General features: G+C 44.6%; 1 protein-coding gene across 1 annotated transcript; it reads left to right on the top strand.

The window, feature by feature from the left end:
* Positions 1-2201: 2201 nt before the first annotated feature.
* Positions 2202-9718, top strand: LOC311311675 (TBC1 domain family member 24-like; the record flags this gene model as incomplete). The annotated part of the gene is made up of 8 exons (XM_084441422.1): positions 2202-2613; positions 5529-5904; positions 6054-6710; positions 7076-7231; positions 8273-8336; positions 8450-8548; positions 8746-9052; positions 9546-9718. 8 exons carry the CDS (start codon positions 2202-2204, stop codon positions 9716-9718), a joined length of 2244 nt encoding a protein of 747 aa, XP_084297548.1.
* Positions 9719-15489: the final 5771 nt, after the last annotated feature.

The following is a 15489-nucleotide window of genomic DNA, read 5'->3' as shown; positions in this document are numbered from 1 at the left end:
GTCTTATGTCCCAGGGTCCTAAGTCTCATCTGGCAGTGTGGCACTAATGGACACCACCTCTGGAAAGAACTATAGGTGGGCAAAATGTGGGATATTACCTAGGCTACTTGCAGATGGTGCCTTTCCTCCACAGACATGGCTCCTCAAACCATTTGCACTGACAGCAGAACGACAAACCAACTACAAAGTCAGCAAAGTATGCAGTGGATAACGCTTTTGGGAGGGAGGTGTTGTTTCATGAAACGAAATGACTGCCAATTTGACTTTTTGATACAAATAATAACTATTTTCTGCACGATTTGTGTGAGACACATGGTGAAATATTCAGACGGGAAATGGTACTGCCCACATCCCCTTGAACCCATGCAGTAAGCCACCATAGCATGGCAACACAAGGAGCTGATGATGGAAATTCCCTCAATAGCGGGCAACACAAGGAGCTGATGTTGGAAATTTCCTCCATAGCGGGCAACACAAGGAGCTGATGTTGGAAATTCCCTCCATAGCGTGGCAACACAAGGAGCTGATGTTGGAAATTCCCTCCATAGCATGGCAACACAAGGAGCTGATGTCGGAAATTCCCTCCATAGCATGGCAACACAAGGAGCTGATGTTGGAAATTCCCTCATGCAACATTTTATGTTACTCAAATGTCTCATTTGTAGCCTATATCACTTGCTGCTGGCAATCAAGATAATTGACCATCATGCCATGCACTTTTTTAGAAATACACAACTGTGACATAAATCTTCTATTTATATGCAATGTACAGAACGGCCATGAAGACACATCAGGGCATTGTGATACAAATGTGTAAGACAGGTTAGTTTACATGACACTTTATAACATTCTCTCTTGGATGTGTATCATAGTCTACATGATAGCCAGAAACGGTGTGCCCTTGTTTGAGTAACCAACTTCAATCTGATCTTCACTTGTCAGCATCTCTGTTATTCACCTTCAGTAAATACTATAGTTTGGCATAGAAGAGCCTCAATGCATTAAGCATCACCATAACACAACAATGAAATATTCAATGCAATGTGATGAACTATACTCCTCCCAAGGTATTCTTTCCCTTCTACTCTTCTCCCTGTACACAAACAGCTGCACCTCCAGGCACCAGTCTGTCAAGCTCCTGAAGTTTGTGGATGACACCATCCTCCTCGGTGACCACATCCCCAGATACAGTATGGCCTACTATGGTATATGCCATTCACACCTCAAGTTGTTATCACCCTTATCTGCTGTAATCCCGCCCCGTATATGCTGAGATGAGTCCCAATGTAAAGTTTACCATAAAGGGATTATCCCTGTGTATTTTTCATGTAGTATACATTTCTTCAGTCAATGAAGGGAACCGAGTTTGTTTTCAACGCCACATACTGTACATGCCCCCATGCAAGATGAAGTACTTGTAGAGGTTTTCTGTTTCATAACCAAACGAATATGTTTGGCTGAAAACAATACCTGTTGTGTGAAATAATAACCTTCCGTAGGCATAGTTCTTGGAATGAATAGGCCTACTCACCTGTGTTTTCATTAAGCAGTTTCAAAGAACCACTGAAGCAGGGTTACTAAGGGTAAGACTGACAAAGATTTTCAGATTGGACAAATGCTCCCTAGGCATACCTTAAATACCCTTTTTACATACATAAAAGTTTGTGTCAGAGAAATTACTGTTAAGTTGAAGAGAGAGTTACAAAGACAACTATCTACAGAAAAGAGTGCATGGAAAAATAATGTCTTTGTGTCGTCATATAAGTCTACTCTAGTAATGCATGTTGTCATTAGACACTATTATTATTATTATTATTATTATTATTATTATTATTATTATTATTATTATTATTATTATTATTATTATTATAAGTAACTTAAATAATAACTAGGCCTGCCTGTGCCTTTTATTGATGTTTTGATTTCAGTGCCATTTTATTGGATGATGTCCATGTGTGATTTATTCTGAGGAGTAGAGGGACACTTGATGTCGCCAGAGTGGAATTTTCCACAGAGAAAATACAAAAACACCACAAACAAACCCTACCACCATCTGGGTCAGTCACCTGACCTCCACCACCACCACCCACAACCTTTTATAAGAACCTCGCCCTCAGGGCACTCAGATGGAAAAGACTGGCTAAGAAAAACACAACGGCAGACTCCGTTCATTATCATTATCGATGTGAATTGTAAACACAATGATCCATGCTTCAAGAACACTGGAGTTCTCCTCCAACTGTGGGATTGTGGATTTGAATGCATCTTCAATGGACAAAGCAGGTGAGCAAGACCTGAGCTCTGGCACAGCTAGCCACAGGAGACCCAGGTCCCATTCCTACTACAGCCCAGAGGACGCCAAGAACTACGGCTTACAGTCAGAGACTGAGGAAAACTATGTGAGGCCTCGCTCTAGGTCTTTCTACAGCTATGAAACATCTGAACTCTACGGACAGGAGAACTCTACGTCAAAGGATCTTAGGCCCAGGGCCAGCTCCCTGTTGCAGTATGACTCTGGGAAGAAGGAGAAGAGTGGAGATGGGATCATGTTGCGACTCCTCTCTAAGAAGTCCAAGTCTAAACCCAACAAACTCTCGTCCTCCAGTGAATTTGGTATGGATACCATATGTGAGAAGCAATTTTTAGACAATTTATTAATGTCTACGATATGAAAAATAGACAGCACTGTAACAAGTTTTCAACCAGAACTTGCATGTACAGAAAATACATTTACAGAAATTTGACTGTATCATTTTACAGTCATTTCCTCTTTTTTCCTGAAAAATTAACACATTTCTGTAAAATTACAGTAATAATCTCTTACAACACATCATATTGATATAATGGTTTATGTCAATTATAACAAATTTAGATATTTTCTGTTGTTTTTTAATGGAAATCAATGTACTTGCATGTATATGGAAAGCAGAATCAGATTTATTGCCAGTGCAAACGACAAAAATAGTGCAAAATACAAAATAGTGTGCAATGTGTGTACATATACAGTATAGCCTACAGTGTGTGTACAATGTATTAAAGGGGTAGTGTGCTATTTTGGATATTCAGTCCTATTGTGGTCTGTCTACCACAAACTTGAAACATAGAGACCATAATTTCACTGATCGTTCCAGTATTGAGCTAGCTGCAGTTTTTCTGCAGGCTCTCACTGAGTCAATGAGGCATATGTAAATGCATTGAAAAACTATGATAAATGTGATTTTCCGAGATGGGAAGCACAGGGTGTAATCTTACCAGTCTCAGTATGCTCTCCTGTTAAACCTATCGCAATCGGAATTAGTGTTGTAGTCCTCGAGACCGGTCACTTTCTGAAGGTCTCGTCTCAGAATCGACCACATTTTGACTCTGTCTTGTCTCGGTCTCGGACACAGAGGACTCTGGGTTTTATTTCAAGACCCGTCAAGACCACAACAGTAGGAATGCCTGTGCATTGTCTCATTTATTTCTTAGCATCATTACTGTGATTGGATGTAAAACTACCGGCTTCAGATGCAACCAATAACCTATAACGGTTGTGTCATCAACCCGCCTCCTGCGCTCAGTCTAATCAAGTGACTGAGGGAGACAGGTGGTGTTGTCTACTACTAAGGACATCATCCATCCATCATTAAATTTGGCTACGTAATTCGTAAAATCAGGGGATGTTTTGTGCAAATCTACACTACGAAAAAAGCACACAGCAGTGTGTAAATGTTTTGATGCTACACTTACAGAGACTGCTGTGACCACATCCAACTTTTATCATCATTTAGAAAGGAAGCATAAAGAAAGGTAATCTGGCACGCTATCAAAGCTAGCTAACGTTACGTTAGCTAAACTGATTCTGTATGGTGCCCTCCTGTATCATTAGGTCTTCTCAATTTCATCGCACCATACAGCAAATCCCCCTGCAGTGTTCATGTTGTCATGAAACATCTGGCCACAAGGTGTCAGCAGACCTTGTAATTAATGTATTGTATGTTACGTCAGCTGGAAGTGGTCTAGCCTACCAATTTAAAGCATTTTAACCTTATATTAAGATTAGTGATAGGGCTGGAGTTGGTTCGGTTTTGAAAGCACAATTTCTCAAAACAAGATGCAGCACTGTAAGAATGGCAGGCGTGGTTATTCTTACGGCCGCCATAATTGTGAGGCCATAGATAGGGCACTGTTAGAATAGGGGGCACTGTGTGTGTGTGTGTGTGTGTGTGTGTGTGTGTGTTTTTCATTTGGTAAAGGGGAGTATGTGGTCTGTTGGCTGCGCTGGGAGTGTTTTGCCACAAACAAAATCTTTTTGGGTCAACAAAATCCCAGGGCCCCGGGCCTGGTCTTGGTCTTGACTCGGTCTCGCCCTGCTTTGGTCTTGGTCTTGACTCGGTCTCAAACCCTTAAAGTCTTGGTCTTGTCTTGGGCTCAATATTCTCTGGTCTTGGTCTTGACTTGGTCTCGGGCTACTAATCCAAATATTGTTAGGTGTTTGGCATGACTTGCATATAGTCCAGTGAAAATAAGCACCAGTGGAATGCTTATGTCCAAGTCATGCCAAACATGTAAAAATATTTGGCTTGCGTTACATTTCCCAGGAGAGCCTACTGAGACCAGTAAGATTACACCCTGTGCTTCCCGTCTCGGGAATTTACATATGCCCCATTGACTTCCATTGTAACCCAGCGGGAATCTGCATAAAAACGTCAGCTAGCTCAAAACTGGAATGATCAGTGAAATTATGGTCTCTATGTTTCAGATTCATGGTAGACAGAGCACATATAGGGTTAAGTGTCCAAAATAGCTCACAACCCCTTTAATGTGTGTGTGATGTTTTTATATATGCAATATGTGTGCCATTGTGATATATGTGTGCAGTGAGAGCCTATGTACAGTAGGACCTACAATCTGAGGTCATGTGCAAGAAGTGCAACAGAGACAAAGTCAGGGGGGGAGGGAACATGCGCCTTATTTATGAGGCTGCTAGCAGTCAGGAAAGCTGCTTTTGAAATCAGTGCCAAAATACATTAAGTTCACTGAAATAAAATCAATCAAATGAATGTTAAATAATGTAAAAAGTATGATAGATTATTACCATTTTCCTGTTGTTTTACAGACAATTACATTATTTTTGCATTGATTCTTTACATTATTTTAAAGAAAATCTGTCATTTTAAACAGATAATTTCCACTTATTCATGGCTTTCTGTAAGACAGCATTTTGCATCATTATCAGCTGCAGCCATAGTGCAAAAGTAACATATTGCAACATTTATCGATCCAACATTTATGCACACAATGTAAAGTTATTACCCGTCTTTGTACATTCACATGTGGTAGCCTATCCTATTGAAAACACAAAACACTTCTAGGGCAAATGTTAATCCCTGTTTCAACCTTAAGGGACCTGATAAAGAATATAGGCTTATTTTCAGTATACAGTTCTGCTATATACAGTAATATATTCCTATGTACTCCTTAAATCAGCTAATAACATTTTATTTTTATTGTATTGTGTTTGATATTATGTCCGTCCCGTCGATCAGGCAGCCAGGGCAGTCTGATGGGTGTCCCCATGATGACCATCTCAGAATCGGACAATTGGGAGATCAGCTCCTGCTCTGGGATGAAGTACGGCCAGTTCGTGGACTGGGAGAAGATCGACCCCGAGGCCGCCTGGCGCTACCAGAAGCTGCTGAACAGCGAGCACCAGGAGATGAAGGCCATGGCGCGGTCAGGGTTCTGGGCCATGCCCCACACGCTGAGGGCCAAGGCGTACTACCACATCATCCACGGCATCTACTCAAAGTCCATTACTCCGCAGAGAGATGTCTACCAGAATTTGTCGAAGAAGCTCTTCGGGGAGCAGAAGATGAGCACACACCCTTTCCCTGAGTACATGGAAGATGGTATATTCCCGAGGTACCGAACCCCGAATTATACTTTTTAGGATTAAATAAGTGGGATGAGAAAAAGTATCATTATTACAGCTGTTATTACAAGTGATCTCAATCTTCTTTTAAGTCATTGCCGTATTCATTGAGCTTATTTGCTCTGCTTCCCATCCTCAGGTACTGCCTCAACAAAGCGGGCCTCAACTCAGTCAAGAAGATCCTCCTTTGCATCAGCAACTACTTCCCCGACATCAACTTCTGCCCGATCCTACCTGCCCTGGTCTCCCTCCTGCTGCACTTCAGCGAGGATGAAGCCGAGTGCTTCCACAGCATCTGCCGCCTCATCTCCTACAACGACCCCAACAAGCGCTACATCGACGAGACCTTCCTCACCTATCGAGCCTCCTGCATGACCTTCGGCGACCTCGCCAACAAGTACTGCCGCGGCATCCGCAAGCTCATCGCCAGCTCCCACCAGAACCTCTTTGAGTTCTACTCGGACTGGATCATGTGGATCTTCGCCGACCTGCCGTTCACCTACGCCATCAGGGTCCTGGACGTCTACCTGCTGGAGGGGTATAAGGTCCTCTACAGGGTGGCCCTGGCCCTGCTCAGCTTGTACAAGGTGTCGGTTTCTTCACGCGTGGCGGACGTGGAGGACTTCCGGAGGGACATGAAGAGCTTTGTGGAGAACGTGGGGCGCCACTGCTCGGCGGAGAAGCTTCTGGAGAGGGCCTTCAGCATTCGGATGGCCACCAGGAGCGAGCTCAACCTGCTCTTCAACGCCAACAAGGACTCGCTCATGCAGAAGGGTATTAGTATTCATCAGAAGAGGTGAGAAGATGGTCAAACGAGGGCTCCGATGAAAAAGAGTAAATGTGCGCACATCCGATCCTGTTTTTAGGCCGGGTGCTGGATCAATATATGGAATAACTTAGAGGTTGAAATGATCCGCACACTGGATTAATGCTCCCAGTATTCTTTTATTGGCTACAAACAACATTTCAACCGCTTCAAACGAGGGCTCCAGCCATTAATAATGTCAATAGTTTCAACACATTCATAAATCAAATTGGTTTTTAATCTACTGTATACTGGCTCACTATAATAAATGATAAGTCATAAAATGTGAAAAATGTGATTATGATTAGGCTAAATGTATCCGTCTAATACTCAATCTGTTGCTTTTTCTCCTTCAGGCAGGCAGTCGAAATGGTGGACTTTGGGAATTTCACATCCAGTGTCGTGACTGGAACAGAAATGAGAGTTGTCTGGGCCTGGATCCCAGAACGCTTTGCCCTCTTCGAACCCATAATGCTGTTCAGCACAAATGAACATGACCGAAACCTATCCTCGTACGTCACTATAGTTTACCCCGGCATGATAACATGTGTAGTCAATGTATTTCATCCAGGCTATACTGTATGATGTTTTGTCTGTGCAGATGATGTTTTATGTATATTGTTGGTCTTATAAGGTTTAGCATGAACCCCATAGCTATATTAAGGTTGTTTCTAAATCATCCCCATGCCGAGCCAAGCGGAACTAATGGCCTGGTTATGTAACAGTGAGAGCTAGCGTTGTCAGTATCAACATGTTTGTCTTGTAGTATACAACCAAGTGTCCTCCGGTCAAGTAAAGTTCAGTATAAACTGTTTTAGCAGCACAGTCAAAATTCTCTGAATTCCTATGTCACAATTAGTGAGGGTTATTCTTAGGTTTGGCGAAGAACATGTCAATATAGTGTCTCTCAGGGACAATAATTACACTTCTTGACTCTTATGTCTTTCAGACAAAGCTTTAAGTTCCCTGACTTTTCCCTGACCCTACCTCAGCGGAATAATTGTGAATGGGTCTTTGCCATATGGATGACCAGATCCAATCACAAATTCACAGCATGACCTCTGACCTCGGACCCTTTCACTCACCCAGACATTCCAGAGCAGGGGCTCTCCTTATATCAGGCCATTGAAAAGCCACTATCGAATCACTCAACATCTTCTAAAACTGTATAGTAAGGGAATACTAGAGTTATACAATTTAAAACTTTTATTCAGTTTCCACTATGGCCAAGAGTGACCTGAGGTGTAGTACCTTGACTTGATAGGTCTGCTTCTCATTGTCTATTCAATGACAATTGTGTCCTAGCCCCTACTGACCAGTGGTGGAGATCGCGCTCTGTATGGTGGTTTCACTCAGTTTTCTAGATCTTTGTGGGATTCTGGCACCAAAACGAGAGACAACCATTTTGCCCTTTTAAGTCAAAATAGAAAACTGCATTATCAGATTTTACGATTAAGAAAACCCACTTTCCAGTCAACAGCTCTTGATTGTCTATGTTTATCTGATTGCGTCTTTATCTGATTTGGTGTGTTTATTTGGGTCCCTCCATTCAGATTCTATTCCCATGTTGAGGGACATGAACCAGCTATCCTCCTTCTCAAAACGGTGGATGAGGAGGTAAGTGCTGAATAGGAATACTCAAAGCTGCCACACACAGTACGCAGTAGCAGGAAGATAGCATTTATGCAAAGTGTTGCGCACTCAAATACCCCTATTATTTGATTCTACAGGTGTGCGGTGCCTTCCTATCAACAGATCTGAATGAGAGGAAAAAGCATGAATCCGAGGGTCTTGTGTATTTTGGCTCTGGAGAGAGTTTTGTCTTCACGGTGAGAAAAAGAAAGTACTTGTAAAAAGAGATGTCCTTCCTGATCAAATATGCCGCAATTTGCATATAATATATGCCTGGTTGCATTTTCATTGCTGTGGTATCTCTATGCCTTGTGATATGTCCTGTAATCAGGACTGAAGAATTCAGTATATTCCGTCCAATTGCAGTTAATAAGGGAACTTTCTTGCTCCTCAGCTGCGACCGGGCATGGAGCGTTACCAACGCACTGTAGTCCAGATCATGTCCAGGGTCATCATGTCTCCTCAAGAGGTCCTGGCCACCAGCAGCGTCCCCTCCCCTGCCTTGAGTTCAGACACCCCCTCGGCCGCCCCCACCCACGGCACCACCCTGACCTGCCCCGCTGGCACCCGCCAGGATCCCAGCTACCTGACCATCCCCTTCACGGCCCTCTCAGAAGGGCCCCTGGCCCCCAGTGCCAAGAGAGCCAAGGAGCAGGGGGCCTCCATGTTCATCGCAGGGGACAGTGAGAGGCTGGTCATTGGTAAGCGGTCCGAAGAGACGACAATACTATGAAAAATATTAAGTGGGGAGTCAGAGAATCGACTAATGCTGTGACAATATACACATGTAATCTAATGATCTACTGTACCAACCCTCATTTGAAATAACCTCTCCTAGAACTGTTTGTATGTTCCGCTAAGAGCGATGTTTGGGAGAAACAGTTTGTGAGAAACATGTTTCATACATGTAGATTTCTGACCTCTTTGCAGTCTGTTGTATTGGTATAAACATTCCAGGAGCGCATGGCGGAGGACAGTTTGCAGAGGGCTATTGATAATGTGTATACAGTAGTGTGTGTGTATATATACACAATGTTTAAGCCTTTAATAGCCCTCCACATAGCGAATTGTCCTCCACGCGCTGCTTTGCTACACTCTGCACGTCGCGCTGACGTATTTACAGTCAGGATGTGATGTGCGTGTTCCCTCAGGTGACGTATTAACAGTCGGGATGTGATGTGTGTATTCCCTCAGGTGGCGACGGGGGTCACGCCATCTGCCTACTGGCTGACCTGCAGGAGGGGATGACAACGCGGTGCGACACCTTCGACAGCGCCCCCCTCTGCAAGGGGCACTTCAAGATTCAGGCTCTGGAAGTTTGGGGAATCCAGAACTCGATCCCCATCTCAAACTACTTTTCTCAGTAAAGAGAGATTTTGGGTAGATCTTCTTGACCATGTGAAGTTACATAGATAAGCTTGTTGTCTCTTATAGGGTATTGTTACTCGATTTGTGCTATTCTCAATCAATATGTTTGAAACCATGTATATTCATTTGATGGGAAAACACATTTTCAAGTACTGTTACATGTGCATTGTTTTTATAGTTGTTTTTTTTCTAAATTCTGTCACAGTACTGTATGTGATATTTTGTAATTCATCAGCATGAGGAATTTGAATTTGGAAAACCAGGATTTCACAGAAGATCGTGATTAAAGTAGGAATGACTGGCTGGATCATACAGTAGTTTTCGCCACATGATTCTGGGCCTGGCCGATTGGATGTTGCACACATGTTTTTCTGGCATATTGTAGGTGCTTCAACCATCTAACACTGGGGTTGTGCTTGGGTAGACTACTGCACCACCTGGTAAGGGACTCTGCATACTAGCATTTAGTCAGTCAGAAACCAGCTATAATACAGCTAGAAATACAGTAGGTGGCGCTGTCCTTCCTCTCTCCTTCCAGGCTCCCTGGTTTGGGTACAGGGATGTGAATGAGAGGAGAACAGAAAGAGAGACATTGTGGGTGGAAATGCTGTTTGTCACCGACCTCTGATCAACTCATAGACAATAATCTCCATCAGCTCACATATGAAGGACAGTGAGACACTTTTCTCATCACTAACAGGAAACAACCACACCAGAAAAAGGAATGAGTACGCTACAGGGCGCCTTAGTTGATTTTGGTTTAGTCATTTCAATGGTTCTATTAGTATGCAGATAGTATAGGTACAGGTAACAGGCAGTAGGTTAAAAAAAAAAAAGTCGGAGGCCAAGGTTTTCACTGGTTTCACTGATTCAACAGTGCTGCCAAAGTACATTTTCAGAACTTTCTGCATGTTTCTTCAATTGTTGTTCACAAGGTGATCTCATGCAGCCGCAGGGTATGGAGGTGAGAACCCTGCCTTCGTATGGCCTTGACCACGCTCAGGTTCTGGGCATGGCTTGGACCTCCCTCAGGTTCTGGGCATGGCTTGGACCTCCCTCAGGTTCTGGGCATGGCTTGGACCTCCCTCAGGTTCTGGGCATGGCTTGGACCTCCCTCAGGTTCTGGGCATGGCCTGGACCTCCCTTACCCCCCATTTGAGATTATTCTTCAAAGAAGCGGCAAGGCAGGTGTGTGATTCACTGCGCACACTTCTGTGTTTCCACCGAGGATTTCATTCAAAACAAACAGACAATTCATTTATTAGTTCATAATCAATCCCCTGGGCCTCGGAGATGTTCATCTAGTCAGTCTAAGTCAAGTCCCATCATATGATGTGATGTTCAGACAGGACAGAGAACGCAGAGAGGACGAGCTGGACGAACTGCGCCATCTGCTGGAAGACAACCAGTATGCAGTCACTAAAAGGGAGACGGGCTCCAGGGAGAGCTACGTGTGTGATCACTCAGTCGGTTCTCGAACTAAAAGATAGGCCTAACAAATCTAACATAATCTTCTACCAGCCAATAGCCTAACCATTCTAACTGACCGAAAATAAGTGTTCAATGCTAACTTTCACCTTCCGAAGACTATCTCCCTTCGATAGCTCAGTTGGTAGAGCGGAGGACTGTAGAGGTTCAATGCCGAAATCCTTAGGTCGCTGGTTCAAATCCGGCTCGAAGGAGTGCTTTTACAGGGAAAAAAAATTATACCTGTACCATATACATATTAACCACCGAGAATAACCCTTGAACCTTTGTGTCATTGGGTTGATCCTCGCTGCTGTACATGAGTCTACGTTTAGCCTAACTGAGCTCTGCAGAACCTTGTTTTCAAAGCTAAACTACGCTCTTCTCATTGAATTGAACTGTTAGGCTACTGAAATTGAAATATTTCCGTGGCCGTAATGGGACAGGTAGGCCCATGCGTTGTGACGTCAGACCAGACCCGTCAGTCCAGCAAGAAATCAACACCTTCATCAACCTGTACTGTATGTATAAATCAAAGTTAAATACATACAATATGTACAGTAAGTAGTAGGCTACTGGTGTTAAATGCATAAAGAATATGTACTGTGCAGTACAGTAGTACAGTGTGTATGTGGTGCTGGTATGAAGAAATAAATGTTGAATACATAAAGCATATTTACAGTATGTATGTTCTATTAGTGTTAAACACAAATAATATGTAGTGCAGTGTGTAATTGTGTACTGTTATGTATAAATAAACATAAAATACATAGACAAAGAATATGTGTCACAGGTGTCTCTACGTCTCACCAGTAGGCTATAGCTTCCACCCTCACTTGCCCACGCTGGGTTCAAACTCGGGTCCTCTGACTCATAAACACGCGTGAACACCTCTCATGAACGCTGCTTTAGCCAGCTTCTCCCCTGAAGAGCTAGAGACTCAATGAAGCAGGTGGGCAGTATATACTGAGGAGTGAGTTCAACCAAGTCAACTCGGTTCCATATGTACAGTATGTATGAGGTACTGGTATGCTGCCTTTAAATACAAGTTCAATACATAAAGAATATGTCCAGCGTGTTCATGTACAAATGTGCTTACATGACTCTGACTTGCCTTAGTGTGTGTGTGTATGTGTGTGTGTGTGTGCATGTGTGGACATGTGTGTGTGTATGTGTGTGTGTGTGTGTCCAGAGGAAGAGGGAGGAGCTGTCTTGTCACTTCACTGACGTCTGACTGACAGGAGTGTGTGGTCAGGTTATTTTACTGAATGAGGAGTCTAAGTAGCCACACGGTCTTTGAAATGAAACACTTCCACATCTATTGCTGGCTCTTATCTGATCCTATCTATGAGTTTAACTTCAGTCTGTTTTTCTGTCTGTTTCTACCTACCATTTGTTTGTCTAGACTTATTGATCATGTGTCCAGAGACAGGGAGAGAGAGACAGAGAGAGAGTCAGAGAGAGAGAGAGAGAGAGAGGGGAACAGATACTGTAGAGAGAGAGGTAGAGAGAGACAGAGAGAGAGAGAGACAGAGAGAGAGAGAGGGGGAGAGAGAGAGAGAGAGAGAGAGAGAGAGAGAGAGAGAGAGAGGAACAGATACTGTAGAGAGAGAGGTAGAGGGAGAGACAGAGAGAGAGAGACAGGGAGTGAGTTTTGGTGAGTGTGATAAAGGAAGAGAGTTCAGAGAGGAACCAGCACTGAGTATGAGAGCTGATCATTTCCACAAACATGAGAGAGAGGGAGATGCAAGGTTGGGACTCAAATCATTCATATGACTGATAACAGCACTTCAATTTCTTGTTTTCTGATGACAAAATACAATAAAATACAATTAACTACAATAAAATGTGAAATTAAAAATCCAACTGCCACCAGAACAGATCCTCTGCGTGAAATGTGAAGCTAACTGTGTTGCAGTGGTGAAAAACTTTGACCAAAGAACTAAAAGCTGACAATTGTTTCTCTCAGCTAATCACATCCTCTAGCTCTGCTAAGTCTGCTTTAGAGGTGTGAAGCTACTGGTCAGCTGGCTTGAACCAGTCTCTCTGGGCTGAACATGACACTGACACCATCATCATCATCATCATCATCCTTATAATCATCATCCTTGTCATCATCATCATCAAAGATGAGGGAGGCAAAGTTTATTCTGTCATTGGTTGTAGTGGATTATGAGAGAGAGAGAAAGGGGGAGTGAGTTTTGGTGAGTGTGATAAAGGAAGAGAGATCAAAGGAAGAGAGATCAAAGAGGAAACAGCACTGAGTACAAGAGCTGATCATTTCTCACATATTCTTTAAGTCCCCCCCCCCCCCCAGAAAGATGTATTTTTAGTGTCAGTAGTTAAAAGGGTTTAACATGTTTCTTGTTTGATTTGTGTAGGCCTATGGGTTTGCTTTTTGTCACCTTTTTCATCCCAGATGAGTTATCATCCCTGAAATGTTGTGAAAGTGATGTGTCATGCAACTATTTACAGCATGAAAATAAATCAGAGCATTCAAATGCAAGTAAGCAGCCAGAGACATTCCAATCACAAAACTTTGACAAATGTGGACCATTCCTGTGTGTGCTGAGAAACCTGGGGAACCAGTGTTAGTAAAACATTACGGTAGGCGCTTATTGTTAGGGCTAGCGGAGGAGGACCCAAAAGCAGACACGAACGGCTAGGAGGTGAATCCCGGAGGCGTGTTTATTGAATAAGGGCCAGGCAGGATCAGGTCAGTGAGACAAGCGAGGGTCGGGCAGGAGCGTGGTAGTCAGACAGGCGTGGGTCAGGCAGGTTCGTGGTCCTCAGACATGCGTGGGTCAGGCAGGTTCGTGGTCCTCAGACAGGCGTGGGTCAGGCAGGTTCGTGGTCCTCAGACATGCGTGGGTCAGGCAGGTTCGTGGTCCTCAGACAGGCGTGGGTCAGGCAGGTTCGTGGTCCTCAGACAGGCGTGGGTCAGGCAGGCTCGTGGATCTCAGACATGCGTGGGTCAGGCAGGTTCGTGGATCTCAGACAGGCGTGGGTCAGGCAGGTTCGTGGTCCTCAGACAGGCGTGGGTCAGGCAGGTTCGTGGTCCTCAGACATGCATGGGTCAGGCAGGTTCGTGGTCCTCAGACATGCATGGGTCAGGCAGGTTCGTGGTCCTCAGACAGGCGTGGGTCAGGCAGGCTCGTGGATCTCAGACATGCGTGGGTCAGGCAGGTTCGTGGATCTCAGACAGGCGTGGGTCAGGCAGGTTCGTGGTCCTCAGACAGGCGTGGGTCAGGCAGGTTCGTGGTCCTCAGACAGGCGTGGGTCAGGCAGGTTCGTGGTCCTCAGACAGGCGTGGGTCAGGCAGGTTCGTGGTCCTCAGGAAGGCGTGGGTCAGGCAGGCTCGTGGTCCTCAGACAGGCGTGGGTCAGGCAGGTTCGTGGTCCTCAGACAGGCGTGGGTCAGGCAGGCTCGTGGATCTCAGACAGGCGTGGGTCAGGCAGGAAGAACTAGGATGAATGAAAAACAAGAACAGTGAGACAGGGCTCGAGTACGGCGAAAGAATTAGTTAGAGTCGTGATACCCACTAGGTTGGTCAACGACCTGGCGCAGACTGCTGTGTGGAGCGGCTTCTTAACCTCGTGCTGATTGGCTGATTAGCTGCAGGTGTGGGACCGCTCAGAGGCGCAATCACCGGGATGAACTGCAGGTGCTGGTCGGGGTGCGCCGTTGCTGATGGGCACGCAGTTCCCTCTGCGCCCTCCGGGAGGTGCTAGGGGACTCATCTTCTGAGTCAGGGTCAGGCTCATAAGCAGGGGCGAGGTCAGAGGCAGACACTGGTCCAGAGGCAGGGTGAGGTTCAGAGGCAGGGTGAGGTTCAGAGACAGAGACAGAGTCGGGGGAAATGGACCGGCGAGGCAGGCGCAGTGGAGCCGTGACACTTATGCAGTCAAGTTTATTGAAACCGTTGTAATTACTGTGATTCCTGTAATGGGTGGAAATATGCAGTTTATAAAAAAAGTGTAATTCTTTACAATATAGCTTGTAGGTATGACTTGTGCTTTGGGAACATGTGTTTTGCTTCTTCACATGCACGCATGCAGAAAAAAAACAACTGAATTGCCACTCTAGCATATCTATGTGCCCCCCTGTACTCATCTTTCCAGTAGGGGGCAGTAGAAATCTGCAACAAAAAGTGCAAACATTTGTCTATTATTTCTTAGGCTCTCTTTGTGAAATTTCAGAGTATTACATTACAGAAGAGAAGACAGGGAATGCTTGGAAGTAGTCCAGACCAGACCACACTCAGTCCAGACCCAGACCAGACCCTGTCCAGACCCAGACCAGA

The sequence above is a fragment of the Borostomias antarcticus genome, assembly GCF_949987555.1.
Source record: "Borostomias antarcticus genome assembly, chromosome: 7".
In the NCBI taxonomy this organism is placed as follows: Eukaryota; Metazoa; Chordata; class Actinopteri; order Stomiiformes; family Stomiidae; genus Borostomias; species Borostomias antarcticus.
The sequence above is the reverse complement of the archived record's forward strand: the minus strand, read 5'-3'. Positions and strand labels throughout refer to the sequence as shown.